Source organism: Carcharodon carcharias, chromosome 4, assembly GCF_017639515.1.
Source record: "Carcharodon carcharias isolate sCarCar2 chromosome 4, sCarCar2.pri, whole genome shotgun sequence".
Classification (NCBI taxonomy): Eukaryota; Metazoa; Chordata; class Chondrichthyes; order Lamniformes; family Lamnidae; genus Carcharodon; species Carcharodon carcharias.
In genome coordinates, this window is record NC_054470.1 from 188916241 (window position 1) to 188934107 (window position 17867).

General features: G+C 42.7%; 1 protein-coding gene across 5 annotated transcripts in view; it reads right to left on the reverse strand.

The window, feature by feature from the left end:
• Positions 1 to 17867, reverse strand: part of htt (huntingtin) — a 232343-nt gene that overhangs the window by 133175 nt on the left and 81301 nt on the right. For all 5 annotated transcript variants that reach the window (XR_005942751.1, XM_041185572.1, XM_041185571.1 and 2 more), the window contains 4 exons: positions 16185 to 16303; positions 6491 to 6602; positions 6261 to 6398; positions 3396 to 3554 (listed from right to left, as the gene is read on the reverse strand). Coding sequence is in view for 4 of the 5 variants with exons in the window: in XM_041185572.1 (XP_041041506.1) it covers positions 3396 to 3554; positions 6261 to 6398; positions 6491 to 6602; positions 16185 to 16303 (528 nt within the window). In the remaining variant the exon portion in view is untranslated. The remainder of the gene's footprint in view (positions 1 to 3395; positions 3555 to 6260; positions 6399 to 6490; positions 6603 to 16184; positions 16304 to 17867) is intronic.

A 17867-nucleotide genomic window follows, 5' to 3' on the forward strand; every position in this document is an offset into this window, starting at 1 on the left:
AGTTAGGACTGTGAAGGGCATAGAGCTAGAGAAAAAGGCAGGTCAAAAAGCGAGACTGCAAAAGAATATGTAGACAACCATTCTAATCTTCTTCCCTCAAATGACTTTACTCCCACAAGCTCCGTTCACTAGTTTCCAACTCCATTCCTCTCCCTAGCAGTAAATGAGAAATTTGCTAACTTGCTGTTGGATTTGACTCAGATGAGCCATATTTTTGCTTCATCATTGAGGCTGCCTACCTCCACCTCTGTAACATCAAACAACTCTGCTCTGCCTCAGTTATCTGCTGCTGAAACCCTCCCCCATGCCTTCATTATCTCTAGACTCGGCAGTTCCACTGCACTCCCAGCTGGTCTCCCACATTCTACCTTCCGCAAACCTGAGGTCATCCAGACCCTACTACTTGTGTCTTAAACATAGAAACATGGAAAATAGGAGCAGAAGTAGGTCCTTCGGCCCTTCAAGCCTGCTCCACCATTCAATATGATAGTGGCTGATCCTCTATCTCAATGCTGTACTCCCGCTCTCTCCCCATACCCCTTGACGCCTTTAGAGTCTGGAAATCTATCTCCTTCTTAAATATATTCAGTGACTTGGCCTCCACAGCCCTCTGTGGCAGAGAATTCCACAGGTTCACTACCTACTAAGTAAAGCAGTTTCTCCTCATCTCAGTATTAAATGGACTACCCTGAGATTGTGATCCCTTGTTCTAGACTCCCCCAGCCAGAGGAAACATCATCCCTGCGTCCAGTCTGCCACAATTTTATATGTTTCAATGAGATCCCCTCTCATCTTCTAAACTCCAATGAATACAGGCCTAGTCGGCCCAATCTCTCCTCATACGACAATCCTCCCAACACAGGAATCAGTGTGGTGAACCTTCGGTGTACTCCCTCTATGGCAAGTATATCCTTTCTTAGGTGAGGAGACCAAAACTGCATACAATACTCCAGGTGTGGTCTCACCAAGGCCCTGTACAGCTGCAGTAAGACATCCTTTCTCCTGTACTCTAGTCCTCTCACAATGAAGGCCAACATACCATCTGTCTTTTTAACTGCTTGCTTACTATCAGTGATTGGTGTACAAGGACATCTAGGTCCCTTTGTACATCAACATTTCCCAATCTATCACTCTGCCTTTCTGTTTTTCCTACCAAAGTGGATAACTTCAGACTTATCCACGTTATACTGCATCTGCCATGTATTTGCACACTCACTCAACTTGTCTAAATTACCTTGAAGCCTCTTAATACCCTCCTCACCGCTCACATTGCCACCAAGTTTTATATCATCAGCAAACTTGGAAATTTTACATTTGGTTCCCTCATCCAAATCATTGATGTATATTGCGAATAGCTGGGGCCCAAGCACTGATCCCTGCGGTACCCCACTTGTCACTGCCTGCCACTCCGAAAAAGACCCATTTATTCCTCCAATTCTCAGTCCATGCCGATATATTACCCCCAATCCCATGTGCTTTAATTTTACACACTAACTTATGTGGAACTTTATCAAAAGCTTTGTGAAAATCCAAATACACCACATCCACTGGTTCTCCCTCATCTATTCTGCTAGTTACGTCGTCAAAAATTCCAGTACGTTTGTCAAAAATTATTTCCCTTTCATAAATCCACGTTGACTTTGCCTAACCCCATTGATATTTTCTAAGTGTCCTGTTATCACATCTTTTATAAAAGACTCTAGCATTTTCCCTACTACCGATATTAGACTGACCGGTTTGCAGTTTTCCCCCTCCCTCCTTTTGCAAATAGTGGGGTTACATTTGCCATCCTCCAATCTGCCGGGACTGTTCCAGAATTTTGAAAGATGACAACTAACACATCCACTATTTCCATTGCCACCTCCTTTAGGACCCTGGGGTGTAGATTATCAGGCCCTGGGGATTTACCGGCTTTCAGTCCTATTAATTTCTCCAGCACGATTGCTTTGGTAATACTAATTTCTTTCAATTCCTACTTCTCACTGGAACCTTGGGTCCCTAGCATTTCTGGAAAGTTATTTGTGTCTTCCTCCGTGAAGACAGAACTGAAGTAGTTGTTTAATTACTCTGCCACTTTCTTGCTCTTATTTGTCTTAACTAATCTTTTTCTCTTTACATACTTATAGAAGCTTTTATAGTCTGTTCCTTGCAAGTTTACTCTCATACTCTATTTTTCCCCTCTTAATCAAGCTCTTGGTCCTTCTTTGCTGAACTCTAAGCTGCTCCCAATCCTCAGGCTTGCTACTTTTTTGAGCAACTTTATATGACTTCTCTTTGGATCTAATACTATCCTTAATTTCTTTTGTTAGCCATGGTTGGGCCACTTTTCTTGTTGTGATTTTGCACCAGAAAGGAATGTGCAACAGTTGCAATGCATACATTTGTTCCTTAAACTCACAGCAGTTAACTCGCAGCAACTCCCATTCCCTATCACCTCTGTACTCACTGGCCTACACTGGCTCCTGGTCGAGCAACGACTCGATTTTAAAATTCTCATACTTGTTTTCAAATACCTCCCTATCTCTAATGTCCTCCAGCCCCACAACCCACCATGATATCTGTACTCTTCACTTCTGGCCTCTTGTGCATTCCCAACTTTAATCACTTTAATTGGTGGTCGTGCCTTCAGTTGCCTGGACCCTAGCCTCTGGAATTCCCTCCCTATACCTCTCCATCTCTCTCTACCTTGCTCTCCTCCTTTAGGATGCTACTTAAAACCTACGTCTTTGACCGACTGGTCAACAACATAATATCTCCTGATGTGACTTGATATCATACTTTGCTTTATAATGCTCCCAATGAAATGTCTTGGGACATTTTATTATGTTAAAGGTGCTATATAAGTTTTTATTGCTCCAAGTTTTAAATTGGATCTATGAAGACGCTCAATTGAAAAAGCAATAGAACCTTTACATCTCAGAACTAGCCGCAATGTCAATCAAAAGTCAACTTACATAGTATTACATAGAAATTACAGCACACAACTGGTCAATACCAGTGTTTAAGCCCTACATGAGCTTTCTCCTACCCTACTTTATCTAACCCTATCAAAATATCCTTCTGTTGCTTTTTAACCCCCTTATGAGATGTATTTAAGGGTAGAATGCTCGGGAGGTGGTGATTTTGAACCGATGGTTCCCGAAACTCTCCACCACTCGGGGGTTTTTCACTGCCTTATGTCTGAGTCTGTTGAAGACTAATTGATCAAGATTGCACAACTCCTTTGTGAATGTATCATGTAATTGCCAGGATGGTAGTAAACAAACTGGGTGGACCTTAGTCTTTTTACAATCGAGCAACTCCTCTGAGCCCACAATATGAATACAGCAGCCTTGGCACCAACCATGAAGAGAGGCAGAAATGGAATTAAAATCAATGTGAAGTTGGCTACTTACCTGCAGTGCCTCGCACTGCGGCAAGCCAATTTTCTGGATTAAACCGAGTCTTGGTCAGAATAGAATGAATGAATGTTGAAGCGAGGAGGGCAGTGGCACCTCTTATCTGTGGATCTCCATGGTCAACGTACTTCAAAATATCAGATATGCACTGTTCCTCTGCAGAATGAAAAGAATCAAAGAAGCGTACTGTATCTCTGATTTATTCACATAATACAAATTCACAAATATGCAAACATTAATGCTGGTTGATCTGCTGCGTAAGGCACCATTAGTGTCGTGGCTATGCAACTGGACCAGCAATCTATTGGTCGGGACTAATAATCCACAGTGCGCAAGCTGAAATTCCATCATGGCAGCTTAAGAATTTTAATCCAGTTTTTAAAAAAAAAAATCGGATTTTGCCATCAGTAAAAGTGAGGTTACCAGATTGTCAAAAGCATAAATGGTTTCTTGAACGTCCTTTTGAGAAAGAAACCGGACATCCCTGCGTGATCTGGATGATATATTGACTCCAGCAACATTAGGTTGACTCTTTAGCTGTCCTCATTTGTACCAAACTACTTATGTTCAAAAAGGCAGCCCTTCTCAACCAGGGGTGGGCAATAAATGCCAACATTACCAGGGATGTTCACATTCTGATAATGCTTAAAGAAAAAAGGCATTTCGAGGGCATACCCTTCACCCATTCAGACTTCAGCCTACACATCAGATCTTTTGCTCGATGAAAGTCAAGTGCACTCTTGTGTGCTCACTTTCATTCAACATTCAAGAACACTTTGCCACGGATCACTCCATCACTGTGAAAATGCTCACATCCCATTTTCAAAGATTTCATTTCATTAACACGCTAGTGGGTTACAAATCCGTATTCTGAGCGCATTTGAGAATTACCTCAGTGTCTGCTTTACCTTCAATTACAACAGAATATTCTGGGAATACACAAGGTCGTCGTGGCTAAAGACTATTCACTGCTCAAAACATTAGCCAGTCTTTCCTCTGCTTTTGCTGCTTAAATGCCAGATTTCCAGCATCTACAGTAATTTCTTCCTCCACCACTACACAGTAAACTATTTTTTATTCTTTCCATGGGTTGTAGATATTGCTGGCAAGGCCAGCTTTTGTTGCCCATCCCTCTTGAACTGAGAGGCTTGCTAGGCCTTTCAGAGGGCAGTTAAGAGTCAGTCACAATATTGTGGGTCTGGAGTCACATTAATTGATGAACCAGATGGGATTTTACAACAATCAATGATGGTTTCATGATCACCATTACTAGGACTGCCTTTTAACTTCAGAATTAGTAATTGATTTTAAATCATGTCCCCAGGGAATGAGACTGGGTCTCTGAATTACTAGTTCAGTGACATAACCACTATTTCCTCCTAAATTGTGGCTCAGATCTTGGTAAAGAACAGCAAAATGTACTTGTGAACCAGAATTTTCAACATTTGCTTGCAAGTTTTACTTTGAAATTACCCAATAACTTAAAGGCATTCACACAAGTTATCAATTGCTTATTTTAAACTGGACAAGGGGAATCCAAGGATCATTAGTTATCATAGTAACATAGATAACAGGAGCAGAAGTAGGTCATTCGGCCCTTTGAGCCTGCTCCGCCATTTAATACGATCATGACTGATCCTCTATCTCAATGCCATACTCCTGTTCTCTCCCCATATCCCTTGATGTCTTTAGAGTCTTTTAGAGTCTCGAAATCTATTTCCTTCTTAAATATATTCAGTGACTTGCCTTCCACAGCTTCAGTGGTACATACTTCCATAGGTTCACCACCCTCTGAGTGAAGAAATTTCTCATCTCATTCCTAAATGGTCTATCCCATATTCTGAGACTGTGACCCCTTGTTCTAGGTCCCACCTCTCCCCAAGCCAGAGGAAACATTGTCCCTGCATCCAGTCAGTCCAGCCCTGTCAGAATTTTATACATTTCAATGAGATCTCCTCTGATTCTGCTAAACTTCAATGAATACAGGCCTAGTCAGCCCAATCTCTCCACATACAATAACCCTGCCATCTCAGGGCTCGACACCATATTCCACGAGAGTCCCTCATGCTCTCAGATAATAAGGTAATCAAAGGGAGCATAAGTTCACAGCAGATGACTATGAAGGCAAAAACATGACAGACATTCAAGACGGCAAGAGTGGAAAATAATGTTTGAAATCTAAAATAAACAGAAAATGCCAGAACTACTCAGCAGGTCAGACAACAGCTATGGAAAGAGAAGCAGAGTTGATGTTTCAGGGTGGTGACTTTTCATCAGTTCTGACATCAAATTATTGACCGGAAAACATTACCTTTCTTTAACTCTACAAATACTGCCAGATCTGCTGAGTATTTCCAGCATTTTTCTGTTTCTGTGACATTGCAGATACTGTCCCTGACAAACTTCAAATAGTGTAATCCCTGGTGAGTTTGGCAGGGTAGGGGGATTAACCGGCAGAATATGGAGACAAAGGAAGGGGAGAGAATGGAAAAGGAGGGAAAATGGGAAGGAAGAATAGGAGGAGGATGAGGTTGATTGTGGGGAGAAGAAGGGAGGGGAGATAAAGCCAGAGGTGGAGGAGGGAGATAGGGATGGAGAGTATGGTAGATGGAGGTTGAGCGATGATGGTAGAGGGTGCTGGAAGGAGAGAGAGATGTAAACAGGTGAAGAGGATGAAGTGGTCAATTCCCATTTTTAACATACAGCAGATATATTCCGATGCACTAATTCTGCAATGAAAAGATGGTTTTCCTTTGTATAGCTGGCACATTCTTTCAATGTCAGAAGATTGCACTGACAGAAAAAGCAATGAACTTTTGTTGCAATAAATGGGCTTACAAATATTTCTGCCCTTTCCATTACCTTGACTCTCTAAAACTTCAAGTGGAGTCCTGTACAGTTTATTGAAGAAAGCCTCAGGATGAAGTCCAATGGCAGCTCCAACACAGCTCACCGCCAGTGCTTTGACACTGACCCTCACTTCTCTGTCAGGGATGAGTCCTGTATGAAAGCAAAGTCCAGCATGACGGTCAATATTCCATAGTGAAGACAAAACAAGGAATTGCTAAAGCCACCCAAATTATGTTGCTTACCACTCTTCTGTCCCGTTAAAAGAAAAGATGCACTAAGGAGACGAACACAATGGACCAGAGGGGCAGCATTCTCATCCGTATAATGGCCAATGTCTCCCTTTATTCTGCAGGGCTGTTTTTGGACAAAAACAGATAGGTGTACAAGGTTGCACTTATACAATCAAACACTTCACTTTCCCTGAACTCATTGAGCCATGAGGTATTGCACTAGTGGCCCTTTCTAGTCACTCAGCTGTTTGTAGTAGCGAATAGCAGAACTGTTCTGATCAGAGAGGTCACAGGGGGGATTTGGCCCAGGTTTGCACTCCCATTCACCATCCAGCAATCTCTGCTGGAAGTGAGGTACGTGGACGCAAAGTAAGAGCCCTCTGCAATCCATCAGTGGAGAGGAGCCAGCTGACACCCAAGTAATGAAGGCTTTCACGTAAGAAATGACCAGCTAAGCAGGGTGCAAGAGCAGATACCAATGATCCACACTGCTGCAGGTCCTGGAATCTGCCTTCAGGCTTTCACCTGTAAATGGCAGGTGAACATCAAGGGCAAAAAACCAAAATTCCAACCTCTGACAGAAAGGCAAAGGTCAGCACCTTCACAAGTTCCACCAAAGGTGGGAGAAATTACAGAGTTTTTGGCATTTGCACTCCACCTAGAAACGCTTAAGTACACTCCCAAAGGCAAAGCTGTCAAACAAAATTATAATATGGAAAAGTGCACAGCGAAAGAAACTTACTGAAAATACAAGGAATGCAACAATCCTGAGAATGAGTCAGTCATGGAGTCAGTACAGCACAGAGGGAAACCATTCAGCCCATTGATGCCATCCAAGTGAGCAAACAAGACAAATGAAATCTTGCAGGTTGATTAAATTCAAAAAGGAAAATATAGTAGAAAAATGCCACATAGATGTAAATTATTTTGTGGCAATCATAGAACTGGAGGAATAACTTGCACTTATGCAGCGCCTTTCACAGTCACAGGATGCCCTAAGTGCATCACATCCAATGAATTACTTTTTTTTTGTGCTGTCTCTATTATGTCCAGCCAATGTGGTTGGCAATTTGTGCAGAGCAAGATCCCACAATCAGAATGAGATATGTGACCAGTTAACCAATTTTTGGTGGTGTTGGTTGAGGAAGGAATGGTGGCAAGTAGTGAGAACAGGTCTCATCCAAAAGGTGATACCTCCAACAACGCATCAATCTCTCGGCACTACCCAATGCAGCTTGGATGATACACTCAGGTCCTAGAGTGGTGTTCGATCCCCCAACTATCTAACTGGATAAGCACTTTACAGAATTTCACATTTCGGGTTTTTTTCTAATATTTGTTCATGGGATGTGGGCGTCACTGGCCAGGCCAGCATTTATTGCTCACCCCTAAATTCCCTTTTTCAGAGAGCTGTGGATCTGGAGTCACATGTAAGCCAGACCAGGCAAGGACAGCAGATTTCCTTCCCTAAGGGACATTAGTGAACTAGATGGGTTTTTAACAACATTTGGCAATGGCTTTGTGGTCATCATCAGGCTCTTAATTCCAGATTTTTATTGGATTCAAATTTCACCATCTGCCATGGTGGGATTCAGACCCAGGTCCCCAGAGCATTACCCTGGGTCTCTGGAATACTAGTCCAGTGACAATACCACTAGGCCACTACCTCCCCTGGGTTGATGAACCTTCATCAGCACTGACGATGTATTATGATCTGAAACTTTAACTCAGTTTTTCTTTCCAAAATGATATCTGACCAGCTATGTATTTCCAGCAATTTCTGGTCTTGTTTCAGGTGTCCAGCATCTACAGTATTTTACTTCTATTTACAAGTTTCACGTCTTTTCAAAAATATTCTGCTTTTCAAGTCTTACGACCAAAATGGATAAACTTACACTTCCCCACATTATGCTCCATCTGCCACCTTGCAGCCCCCTCACTTAACCTGCCTATATCTCTCTGCAGTCTGTGTCCTCCTCACAGCTTGGATTCCCACCTAGATTTGCATCCTCAGCAAACTTAGATTCATTACTATCGGACTCTTTGTCTAAGTCAAAAAAAATTGATTGCAAATAGCTGAGCCCGAGCACTCCACTAGTTACAGCCTGTCAACCTGAGAACGTCCCGTTTATCCCTACTCTCTAATCATATCCGTTAACCAATGATCCATCCATACTAATGGATCACCCCCACTCCACGAGTCCTTATCTTGCCTGTTAACCTGCTGTGTGGCACCTTATCGAATGCCTTTTGGAAATGCGAGTTTTTTTTTTAAATACTTTCACGGGAAAACCTGCAACATGACTTCACCATTCAGTGGGATGGATACATCGCAGGGAAACCTTCTGTTGCACAAATATGCCAAAGGGACACAGACTGAAGCACTTGTCAAAGAGGAGCCATGTAAACACAAGGTTCACAGAAAGCTTCAGGTTTAAGTGGAGGGCACAATACGCAACTCCTTGACATGCAAATGCTCTTCGGGTTTTTGAGTTCCCAAACCAATCACATCTGCAGTAAAATCTTTGCAAGTTATTTAGATGAAAGTCCTCCCCATGTGCAATCAATTTACTATCTCTGATGACACTCCCCTCCTATTCCCCATCAGAAGCCCCTACGCTTCTCTCCAACTGCTCTGGTATATTTCCTGTTCCAATATAAATTGGCTACACTTTCAATCTTCTGACTCAGAACTGAGAGTTTCAGATTAATAACAAGCTTTGAACTCGTAATCTGGGTTGGTGCAACATGCTGAGGGAGTGCTGCACAGTTGGAAGATGCCATTCTATGGATACGCTGTCTATCTGTTCCAACAGATGTTAGCCATCGCACGGCCCTCTTCTAAAAAAGAGTGCAGAATCTTTCCGTACCCTGGCCACCATGCCTCCTGAAACCAACAGCACCAAAAACAACAGTTGATTTGCAAGCAACAATGAAATGAATAATCAGGCATCAGTTGCATATGAATGTTCACCTACAGACCCTAGGACTGAACTTCAAAATGTAATGCACTGTACTAAACAATTTAAGACTTTTTTGCCACAATAATAAATGGATCGCATTTATAATGATAATGAGCAGCTGCTGATGAGGATGTTGGAGGGAGGGAGGGAGGGAGGGGGGGAGGGAAGGGGGGGGGGGGGGGGGGGGGGGGGGGGGGGGGGGGGAGGGGGGGGGGAGGGGGGTGGGTGGTGAGGAGGAAAAAGAGATGGTTTCAAATCTTTTTGTTCCCCCAAATCCTGCTGGAAAAACAATGCAGGGCTACCCCATTGCCTGTGTAGTAACAGTAAAACCCGTTAAAATTATGAGCCCAAATCTGGCTAACATCACGTCAGTGTTCCAACCTTCACTGGATATTGCGAGGACAATGACATTGAACTTTTGCTAAGTAAGTTGATTATGAATAGGTGGCAATTCAACCCATCTTAATGCCAGAATCCAGAAACATTCTAAAACTCCCCCTTCAACCCCTCCACTCTCCAATGCAGCATCTAATTGTTTTCTTTAAATGACTGAGCAATTCAGGAAAAATAGAACAGCAGAGGTACAATACTGAGAAACGTAGAGGTACAGAGGAAGCTTGGAGTGCAGGTTCACAGATCCCTAAAGGTGGCTGAACAGGTAGATAAAGTGGTCCAGAAGGCACGTGGGATACTTGCCTTTATTAACTGCGGCACAAAATGTAAGGGCAGGGTGGTTATGTTGAAGCTGTATATAACACTATTTAGTCTACAGCTGAAGTACTGCGTACAAGCCTGGTCACCACACTTTAAGAAGGATGAGAGGGTACAGAGAGAATTTACAACTGTGTTGCCGGGACTGGAGAATTTTAGTTATGAGGAAAGACTGGGTAGGCGAGGATCATTTGCTTTAGAACAGAGGAGGCCGAGGGGAGACTGAATTTAAGTGTATAAAATTAGATTGTGTGGAAAAGGAAGGCCCTATTTTCCTTGGTTGAGGAATCCATAATCGGGGGATAGATTTAGGATAAGAGGGAGGAGGTTAGAGTGGACCCAGGGGAATGCTTTTCCAATCAGAGGGTGGTGGGGATCTGGAATTCACTGCCTGAAAGGGGGATAAAAGCAGAAACCCTCATTAACATTTAAAAAGTACTTGGATGTGCACTTGAAGGCCACGGAGCAAGAAGTGGAAAATGAGATTAGGTTGAGGGGCTAGTTGCCAGCGCGCATGGGCAAGAAAGACCAAATGGTCTCATTCTGTTTTGTAAACCTACATGATTTTATGATTCAATGAGGGGGGAAATGTGATAAGGGTCCACAGCACCAGAACAGGGAGCCCATTCTGAGACAGGCAGAGTGGGCCAAATATCTTCCTTCTGCAATTTCAGGCTTGATGGTCTTTCTAAACAAGCTCAAAACTTTGCATGGCATTACCGTTACACAGAGAGAACTAAACAGAACATTGGAATTGGCATAAGTCTGCCAAAATGTGAATGCTGGAAACAATATCAACTCTTGACTAGGCAGGAACTATAAATACTAATTAAAATCTCTATACAGATAAGCAAAATCAAACTGCCAGACCACGCACTTGTAAGTATGCTCCTCAGCTGTCAAGGAAACTTCACATTGGCAATCTGGAAATTAACAGCATGAAGTGTGTGTCAACGTGTTCTTTCATCTTCAATCAAACAAATATCAAAAATAGGTCTGCGCTCCACACAAGCCTCTCCCGACCTTGCTTCATCTCAACCCATCAACATAAAATTAGCACAGTGTTCAGTCAGTGTCGCCCTGTGTGGGACACCTAACTTAGCTATACTTTCTCTCTTTCCACAGGTGCTTTCTGACCTGTGTATTTCCAGCATTTTCTACTTACACAACATATTCTTAATTATAGGCAGAGTCTGTTTTGATCACTTTCTCTAGTAGTCCATTTCACAGCCCTAACAAGTCCCGATGTAGAAAAGGTTTCTCATGCTCTTGCAATCAACCTTACATCTATGTCCCCTGGTTCTAGACCCTCTTCAATCACTGGAAGCAGTCCCAACCTTTTAGAATTTTAAACATCCCATAATCTCTAACAAAAGTAGGTCCAATTCGACAGATCTTTCTTGGCAGTTTTTTTTATTTCCAGCCAAACACCTGAGTGAATCTGCATTGCACCCACTTTACTGGCTCAACATTTTTCATAGAGCGTAGAGCTCAAAACTGTACACAGTACTTACAACCTCGGTCTTTATATAAATGCATCATTATATCTCAAAATAAACGGTCAACAACGTTCCAGATTATACTTTTATAATATCTTATTGCTTGTCTCACCAGTGCATAGTTTCATGTTCAGTTTTTAAAAAATCCTCTCAAATGTTATCTTGTTGAACCATGCTTGATTGACATGTTGACTTCAAAAGGCGCAACACCAATGTCTCAAGTTGCCCCTACATTTATATAGTCGATGCAACATTTCCCCTTGGCTGCTGGGAGGATGTGCAGCAGCAGCTTTCAAGCTCACCCGTTCTTATTCCTCAGCTTCTGAATTAACGCTAATAAAAAAACCTATTAATGGTTATATTTAAGCTTTGAATAATTTGGAACATAGAAACATGGGAGTAGGAACGGGACATTCAGCCCATCGAACCTGCTCCGCCAATTCAATATGATCATGGCTGATCACCCACTTCGGTACATTTTTTCCACACTATCCCCATATCCCTTTACATCATTGGTATTTGGAAATCTGTCAATCTCTCCTTTAAACATACTCGATGAGTAACCTTCCACAGCCCTCTGGCGTAGAGAATTCCAAAGATTCTCCTCATTTCAGTCCTATGTGGCTTCCCCCTTATTCTGAAATTGTGTCCCCTGTTTCTAGACTCCCCAACCAGGGGAAACATTTTATGTACCCTGTCTATCCCTTTAAGTATTTTGTAGGTTTCAATGAGATCACCTCTCATTCTTCAAAACTCTAGAGAATACAGGCCTAGTTTCCTCAATTTCTCTTCATAGGACAGTTCTGGGAACAAGTCTGGTGAACTTTAACTGCACTCCCTCTACGGCAATAACAATAAAGGGAACAAAACCGTACACAGTATTCCAGCTGCTGTCTAACCAAGGCTCTATACAACTGAAGCTAGACTTCACTACTTCTGTACTCAAATCCTTTTGCAATAAAGGCCAACATACCATCAACCTTCCTAATTGCCTGTTCACCTGCATGTTAGCTTTCAATGACTAAGAGAGACAGACAAGGTGCAGCGGTTACAAACTCCTCTAATCTGGGGCTGTAATAAAATCTAGTTTGATAGAGGCACTGTCCTGATCTCACAAGGCCACAATCGCCCTTATTTTCCCAACCAGCACTGTAAGAAGCCAAATGGATTAACTTTTACACATTTCACACAGAGTAGTGTTGTTTTGAAAGTCTCCAAGCATTTTCACTGGGCAACATTGGCGCGACTGACAACACACTATACCTGCTTCACATTTAACAGGGCAGGAGATGGCGGACAGTGGATCCAACAGTATGTCACAAGCCTCAAGAACAAGGGTAGTTGGCTCCTTCATACTTCCAGTTGATGTTTAAAAAGCCTTGCAACAAATAATTGCATTGATATAGCATTATATAAACAGATATAAAACACTACAATGTCCCAAGGTGCTTCACAAGAGCATTATTTAAAAAATTTAGACACCAAGTCACATAAGATGATATTAAGAACTGGTGACCAAAAGCTTGGTCAAATTTTAAGTCTTGTAAAGGGGGGTATGGTACAGGAGCAGAGTAGTATAAGAAGGGAATGTCAGAGTTCAAGCAGTTAGACAGCTGAAGGCACAGTCGCCATTTATGGGACAAAGGAAGTCGGAAATGTTCAGGAGGCCAGAATTGGAGGAGCACAGGAATCTCGGACAAATGCGGTCTCAAAGGGGGTTATGCAAACAGGAAGGGGCAAGGCCAAGAAAGGATTTGAACACAAGGATGATAGATTATTTCTGACAGATAAACAGATTATTTGTATGATCTGAGTTTATATGTAGCACTGCAAAATTGTGTAACTTTGGAAAGCACAAGAGAATCCAGGTTTATTCATAGTACGGATACTGAATAGGGCTTACAATGGAAGCCAATTCATTAAGGCAACTTGCATTTATACAAGGAGCTGAACTGTTTACTGAGCTATCAATGCTTCATGTTATATTATTTCATATTCCCTCTGTATAATCCTAAATTGCAGAACATGGATGACTTATAGAGATATTGAGTCAGTCATTTACAGCATGGAAGATGGCCACAGCACATCAAGTCTATCCCAGCTCTTCGCAGAGCAAAATCGGTCACATATATCCACTCTATCCTCATAACCCTGCAAGTCTATTTCCTTCCAATTGCTCTTCCAATTTCTTTTTGAAATCATTAATCGTCTCAGGTTCCATTACACTTGTAGGCAGTGTGTTCCAGGAGTTCCAAGTCATTATCACTCAGGTGTTGAAACGTTCTTCCTCATATTCCTTTGTATCTTTTGGCTAAAACCTGAAATCTGTGTCCCACGGTCCTTGTATCATCAGCTAATGGAGTTTTTCCTTGCCGACCTTATCCAAACCTGCCATAATCTTGTACACCTCAATCAAATCTCTCCTCAATTTTCTTTGCTCCAAGGAGAACAACCCCAGCTTCTCCAACCTAACCTTGCTATTAAAACTCCCCCATTCCTGGAACCATTTTGGTAAATCTCCTCAGCATCTTGTCAGGAACCCTCACGTCTTTCCCAAAGTTTGGTGACCAGAACTGGATGCAGTATTTTAGTTGTGGCCTAACCAGAGCTTTATAAAGGTCAGCACAACTTCCCTATTAATAAATTATTAAAGAGTAAGATAAAAGAGATTAAGTGTTCCCATCCAGCATGGAAATTCCATGTTCATCATAAACTTACACATTCACCTTACCCTCTAACGAACCTTATCAAGATGTGGAGATGCCCGTATTGGTGAGTGACATTTTTCTCCACCCCCATGTTCAGGAGTTTCAGATGAAGGAAAGCTCAACATAGATGCACAATAAGGCGGCTCCAAACACCAAGGCTGTACCCTAACATTTATCACAGCAGACGCTAGCTATCATCACGTAGTCCAAAATCTCATTGAGCAACATAAACTTACGTCAAAATGGTCAGTTTTGGTGCTCTAAGACTCATAGCCACAAGGGTCAGGGCTGACTGAAAATGAGACATTGAGGGAAGGACCACTTCAGAAACATCGAGACACAAACTCCATTATCAGAGAACTAATTACTAAACCACTGCAGTAATGATATTGTAAAACATCACTCCCTTGTTAAAGCTTAAATGTCACCACTGGAAGAGGAAATGGTTACCACAAAGCACAGTGCCAAGGAGAAGCTCCTTTGATAACATCAGGCCATTCATAACAGAAACATTTGGAGCCTTGAATATAACAGAATGATGCAGTGCAGGAGGCCATTTGGCCCATCGTGCCTGATGGTTCTTTGAGCTCCAACCCTCCCTCACATTCCTTCCCGCTTATTTTCTCTGATATATTCCTTTTGAAAGATATTACTAAATCTGACTACTATACTTTCAGGCAATAAATTTCAGATCATCATAAATTTGTCTTTTGGTGACTAACTTACCAGTGGACACCATTTCTCCCTCCTGACTCAGCAAAAGCCATCATTTTCAACACTTCTATTAGTAAATGCGTTAGCAGTTCAGAGAGAGGAAGTTTACTAAACTAATACCAGGAATGGGTGGGTTGTCTTATGAGGAAAGGTTAACAGGCTAGGCTTGTATTTACTGGAGTTTAAAAGACTAAGAGGCGATTTGATTGAAACATATAAGATCCAAAGGGGTCTTGACAGGGTAGATGTGGAGAGGATGTTTCCTCTTGTGAGAGAATCTAGAACTAGGGGTCACAGTTAAAATAAGGCATTGCCCCTAAGACAGATGAGGAGAAATGTTTTCTCTGAGGGTCATGAGTCTTTGGAACTCTCTTCCTCAAAAGTTGGCAGAAGCAGAATATTTTTAAGGCAGTGCTAGATAGATTCTTGATTAACAAGGCGGTGAAAGGTTATCAGGGTAGGTGGGAATGTGGAGTTGAGGTTACAATCAGATCAGCCATGATCTTATTGAATGGCAGAGTAGGCTCGAGGGGCTGAGTGGCCTACTCCTGCTCCCAATTTTTATGTTTGTATGTTCTACTTTATCTCCCCTCGACTTACTCCACTTTAAGGAGAACAATTCGCATTTGTCTAAGTTTCTCCACGTAAATTAATTCCCTCATCCTTGGTACCTTTTAACAACAATAACTTGCATTTATATAACACCTTTAAATGCAGGAAAATGCTTCACAGAGCTTCACAGAAGCATTCTCAAACAAAATTTGAAACCGAGCTGAATAAGTTGTTCGGACAGGTGACCAAAAACTTGTAGGCAGGTTTTAAAGAGTGTCTTACAAGGAGGGGAGAGAGGTGGAGAGATTTAGGGAGGCAACTTCAGAGTTTAGGACCCTGGCAGCCGCCAATGGTGGAGTGAATAAACTCAGGGAAATACAAGAGGCCAGCACTGGAGAAATGCAGAGATCTTCTCTGCATCCTCTGCAAAGCCTCAATATCCTTTCTAAAAGCAGGATGCCAGAATTAGACAGTGTACTCTTGTCTACCACCAGTGAAAACAGTTTCGCCTTATTTACTCTGTTCAAACCTTAAGAAATACAACATAAAGACATCTCACCTTGATATCAAGATCTGCTGACTCAACGCAGTCATCCTTTGCGACAAAACGATCAACACTGCTGTCAGAGGACTGCCGGCTGTGGCCCATGTGACTTAACAAATGAGATTTGTTTACTGCTGTAAGATTAAGAGAAATTATTTTTCTCCCCTGCTTTTCTAAATTAAAATAAATTTTTCTTCCTCATTTTCTAGGTCAACTTGTTCCACTCCTTGGTTAAACTTGGAAGCAGATGACCTACTCTCAGGCGTCCACAATGCTAATCTGCTGTCTGTCTTGAGCACATAACCTAGACTGACACAGTGCTGAAGGAGTGCATTGCATTGCAGGAGGTGTAAACTTGTCGAATGAGGCCCCGGATAGAGATTACCTTTCCCTGTTCTGGTGGTTCAGGCGAAAGTCAAGGGTCCCATGGCACTATTCAAACAAGAGTCAAAAGTTCTTCTAGGGTCTTCATCCAACATTCCTCCCTCAGCAATACTACCAAAATCAGATTAACCAGTCATTAACCTCATTGCTGCTTGTGGAATCTTGCTGTGCACAAAATGGCTGTTGCCTTTACCAAGGTAACAATCACTGAACTTCAAAGAAAATTAATTGTAAATAAAGCACTTTGAAACATTTAAGACACACAATAAGGAGCTATATAATTGCACTGTAAAGTTCTCTCCAGTCAGTGAGGGTACATAAGCAGCCCAGGTTAATTCAGCCTCCAAGTTCTCTCTATCTTACCATTCTCTGACAAGTTCAAGATCAAGAACTCCCCATGTACGTGATTGCGGCTTTCAAACTTGCAACCGGCCACACAGGCACAGCAGGTGCTCACCATACATAACTTGAGCTGCAATATACGTTATTTGGTCATTTCTCTAACTCCTTTAGAATGTTAGTTAGCAAGGCAGCATGCTGGAATAGTAAAGGTCAGCATCTCTGCATCCAATCTCAACTGCACCCTTGTGAGGAAATGTCAGATAGAGACAGGCACTTCATTACGCAGGAATGGTTGGCTGGCAAGGGGGGGAGGGAGGTCAGACAGATGGGCCCTACTAGCAACACTCTCACCTCAGGTTCAGAAGTTGGTAACTCTGAGCATTCTCAAGATGGTTGACACTCCAGCAGAGCAATTGAGCAAGTGCTGCATTATCAGGAAATGCTGTCATTCATGCAAGACATTAGACCAAGGTCCTCACTAGATAAGGTGGGACCACTGGGTTGATGCACTGGAAAAAGACTGCACCATAGATGACACCACCTTCCAAACCCGCAACCTCCACTCCTTCGACAGCTCCTTCCAAACCCGCAACCTCCACTCCTTCGACAGCTCCTTCCAAACCCGCAACCTCCACTCCTTCGACAGCTCCTTCCAAACCCGCAACCTCCACTCCTTCGACAGCTCCTTCCAAACCCGCAACCTCCACTCCTTCGACAGCTCCTTCCAAACCCGCAACCTCCACTCCTTCGACAGCTCCTTCCAAACCCGCAACCTCCACTCCTTCGACAGCTCCTTCCAAACCCGCAACCTCCACTCCTTCGACAGCTCCTTCCAAACCCGCAACCTCCACTCCTTCGACAGCTCCTTCCAAACCCGCAACCTCCACTCCTTCGACAGCTCCTTCCAAACCCGCAACCTCCACTCCTTCGACAGCTCCTTCCAAACCCGCAACCTCCACTCCTTCGACAGCT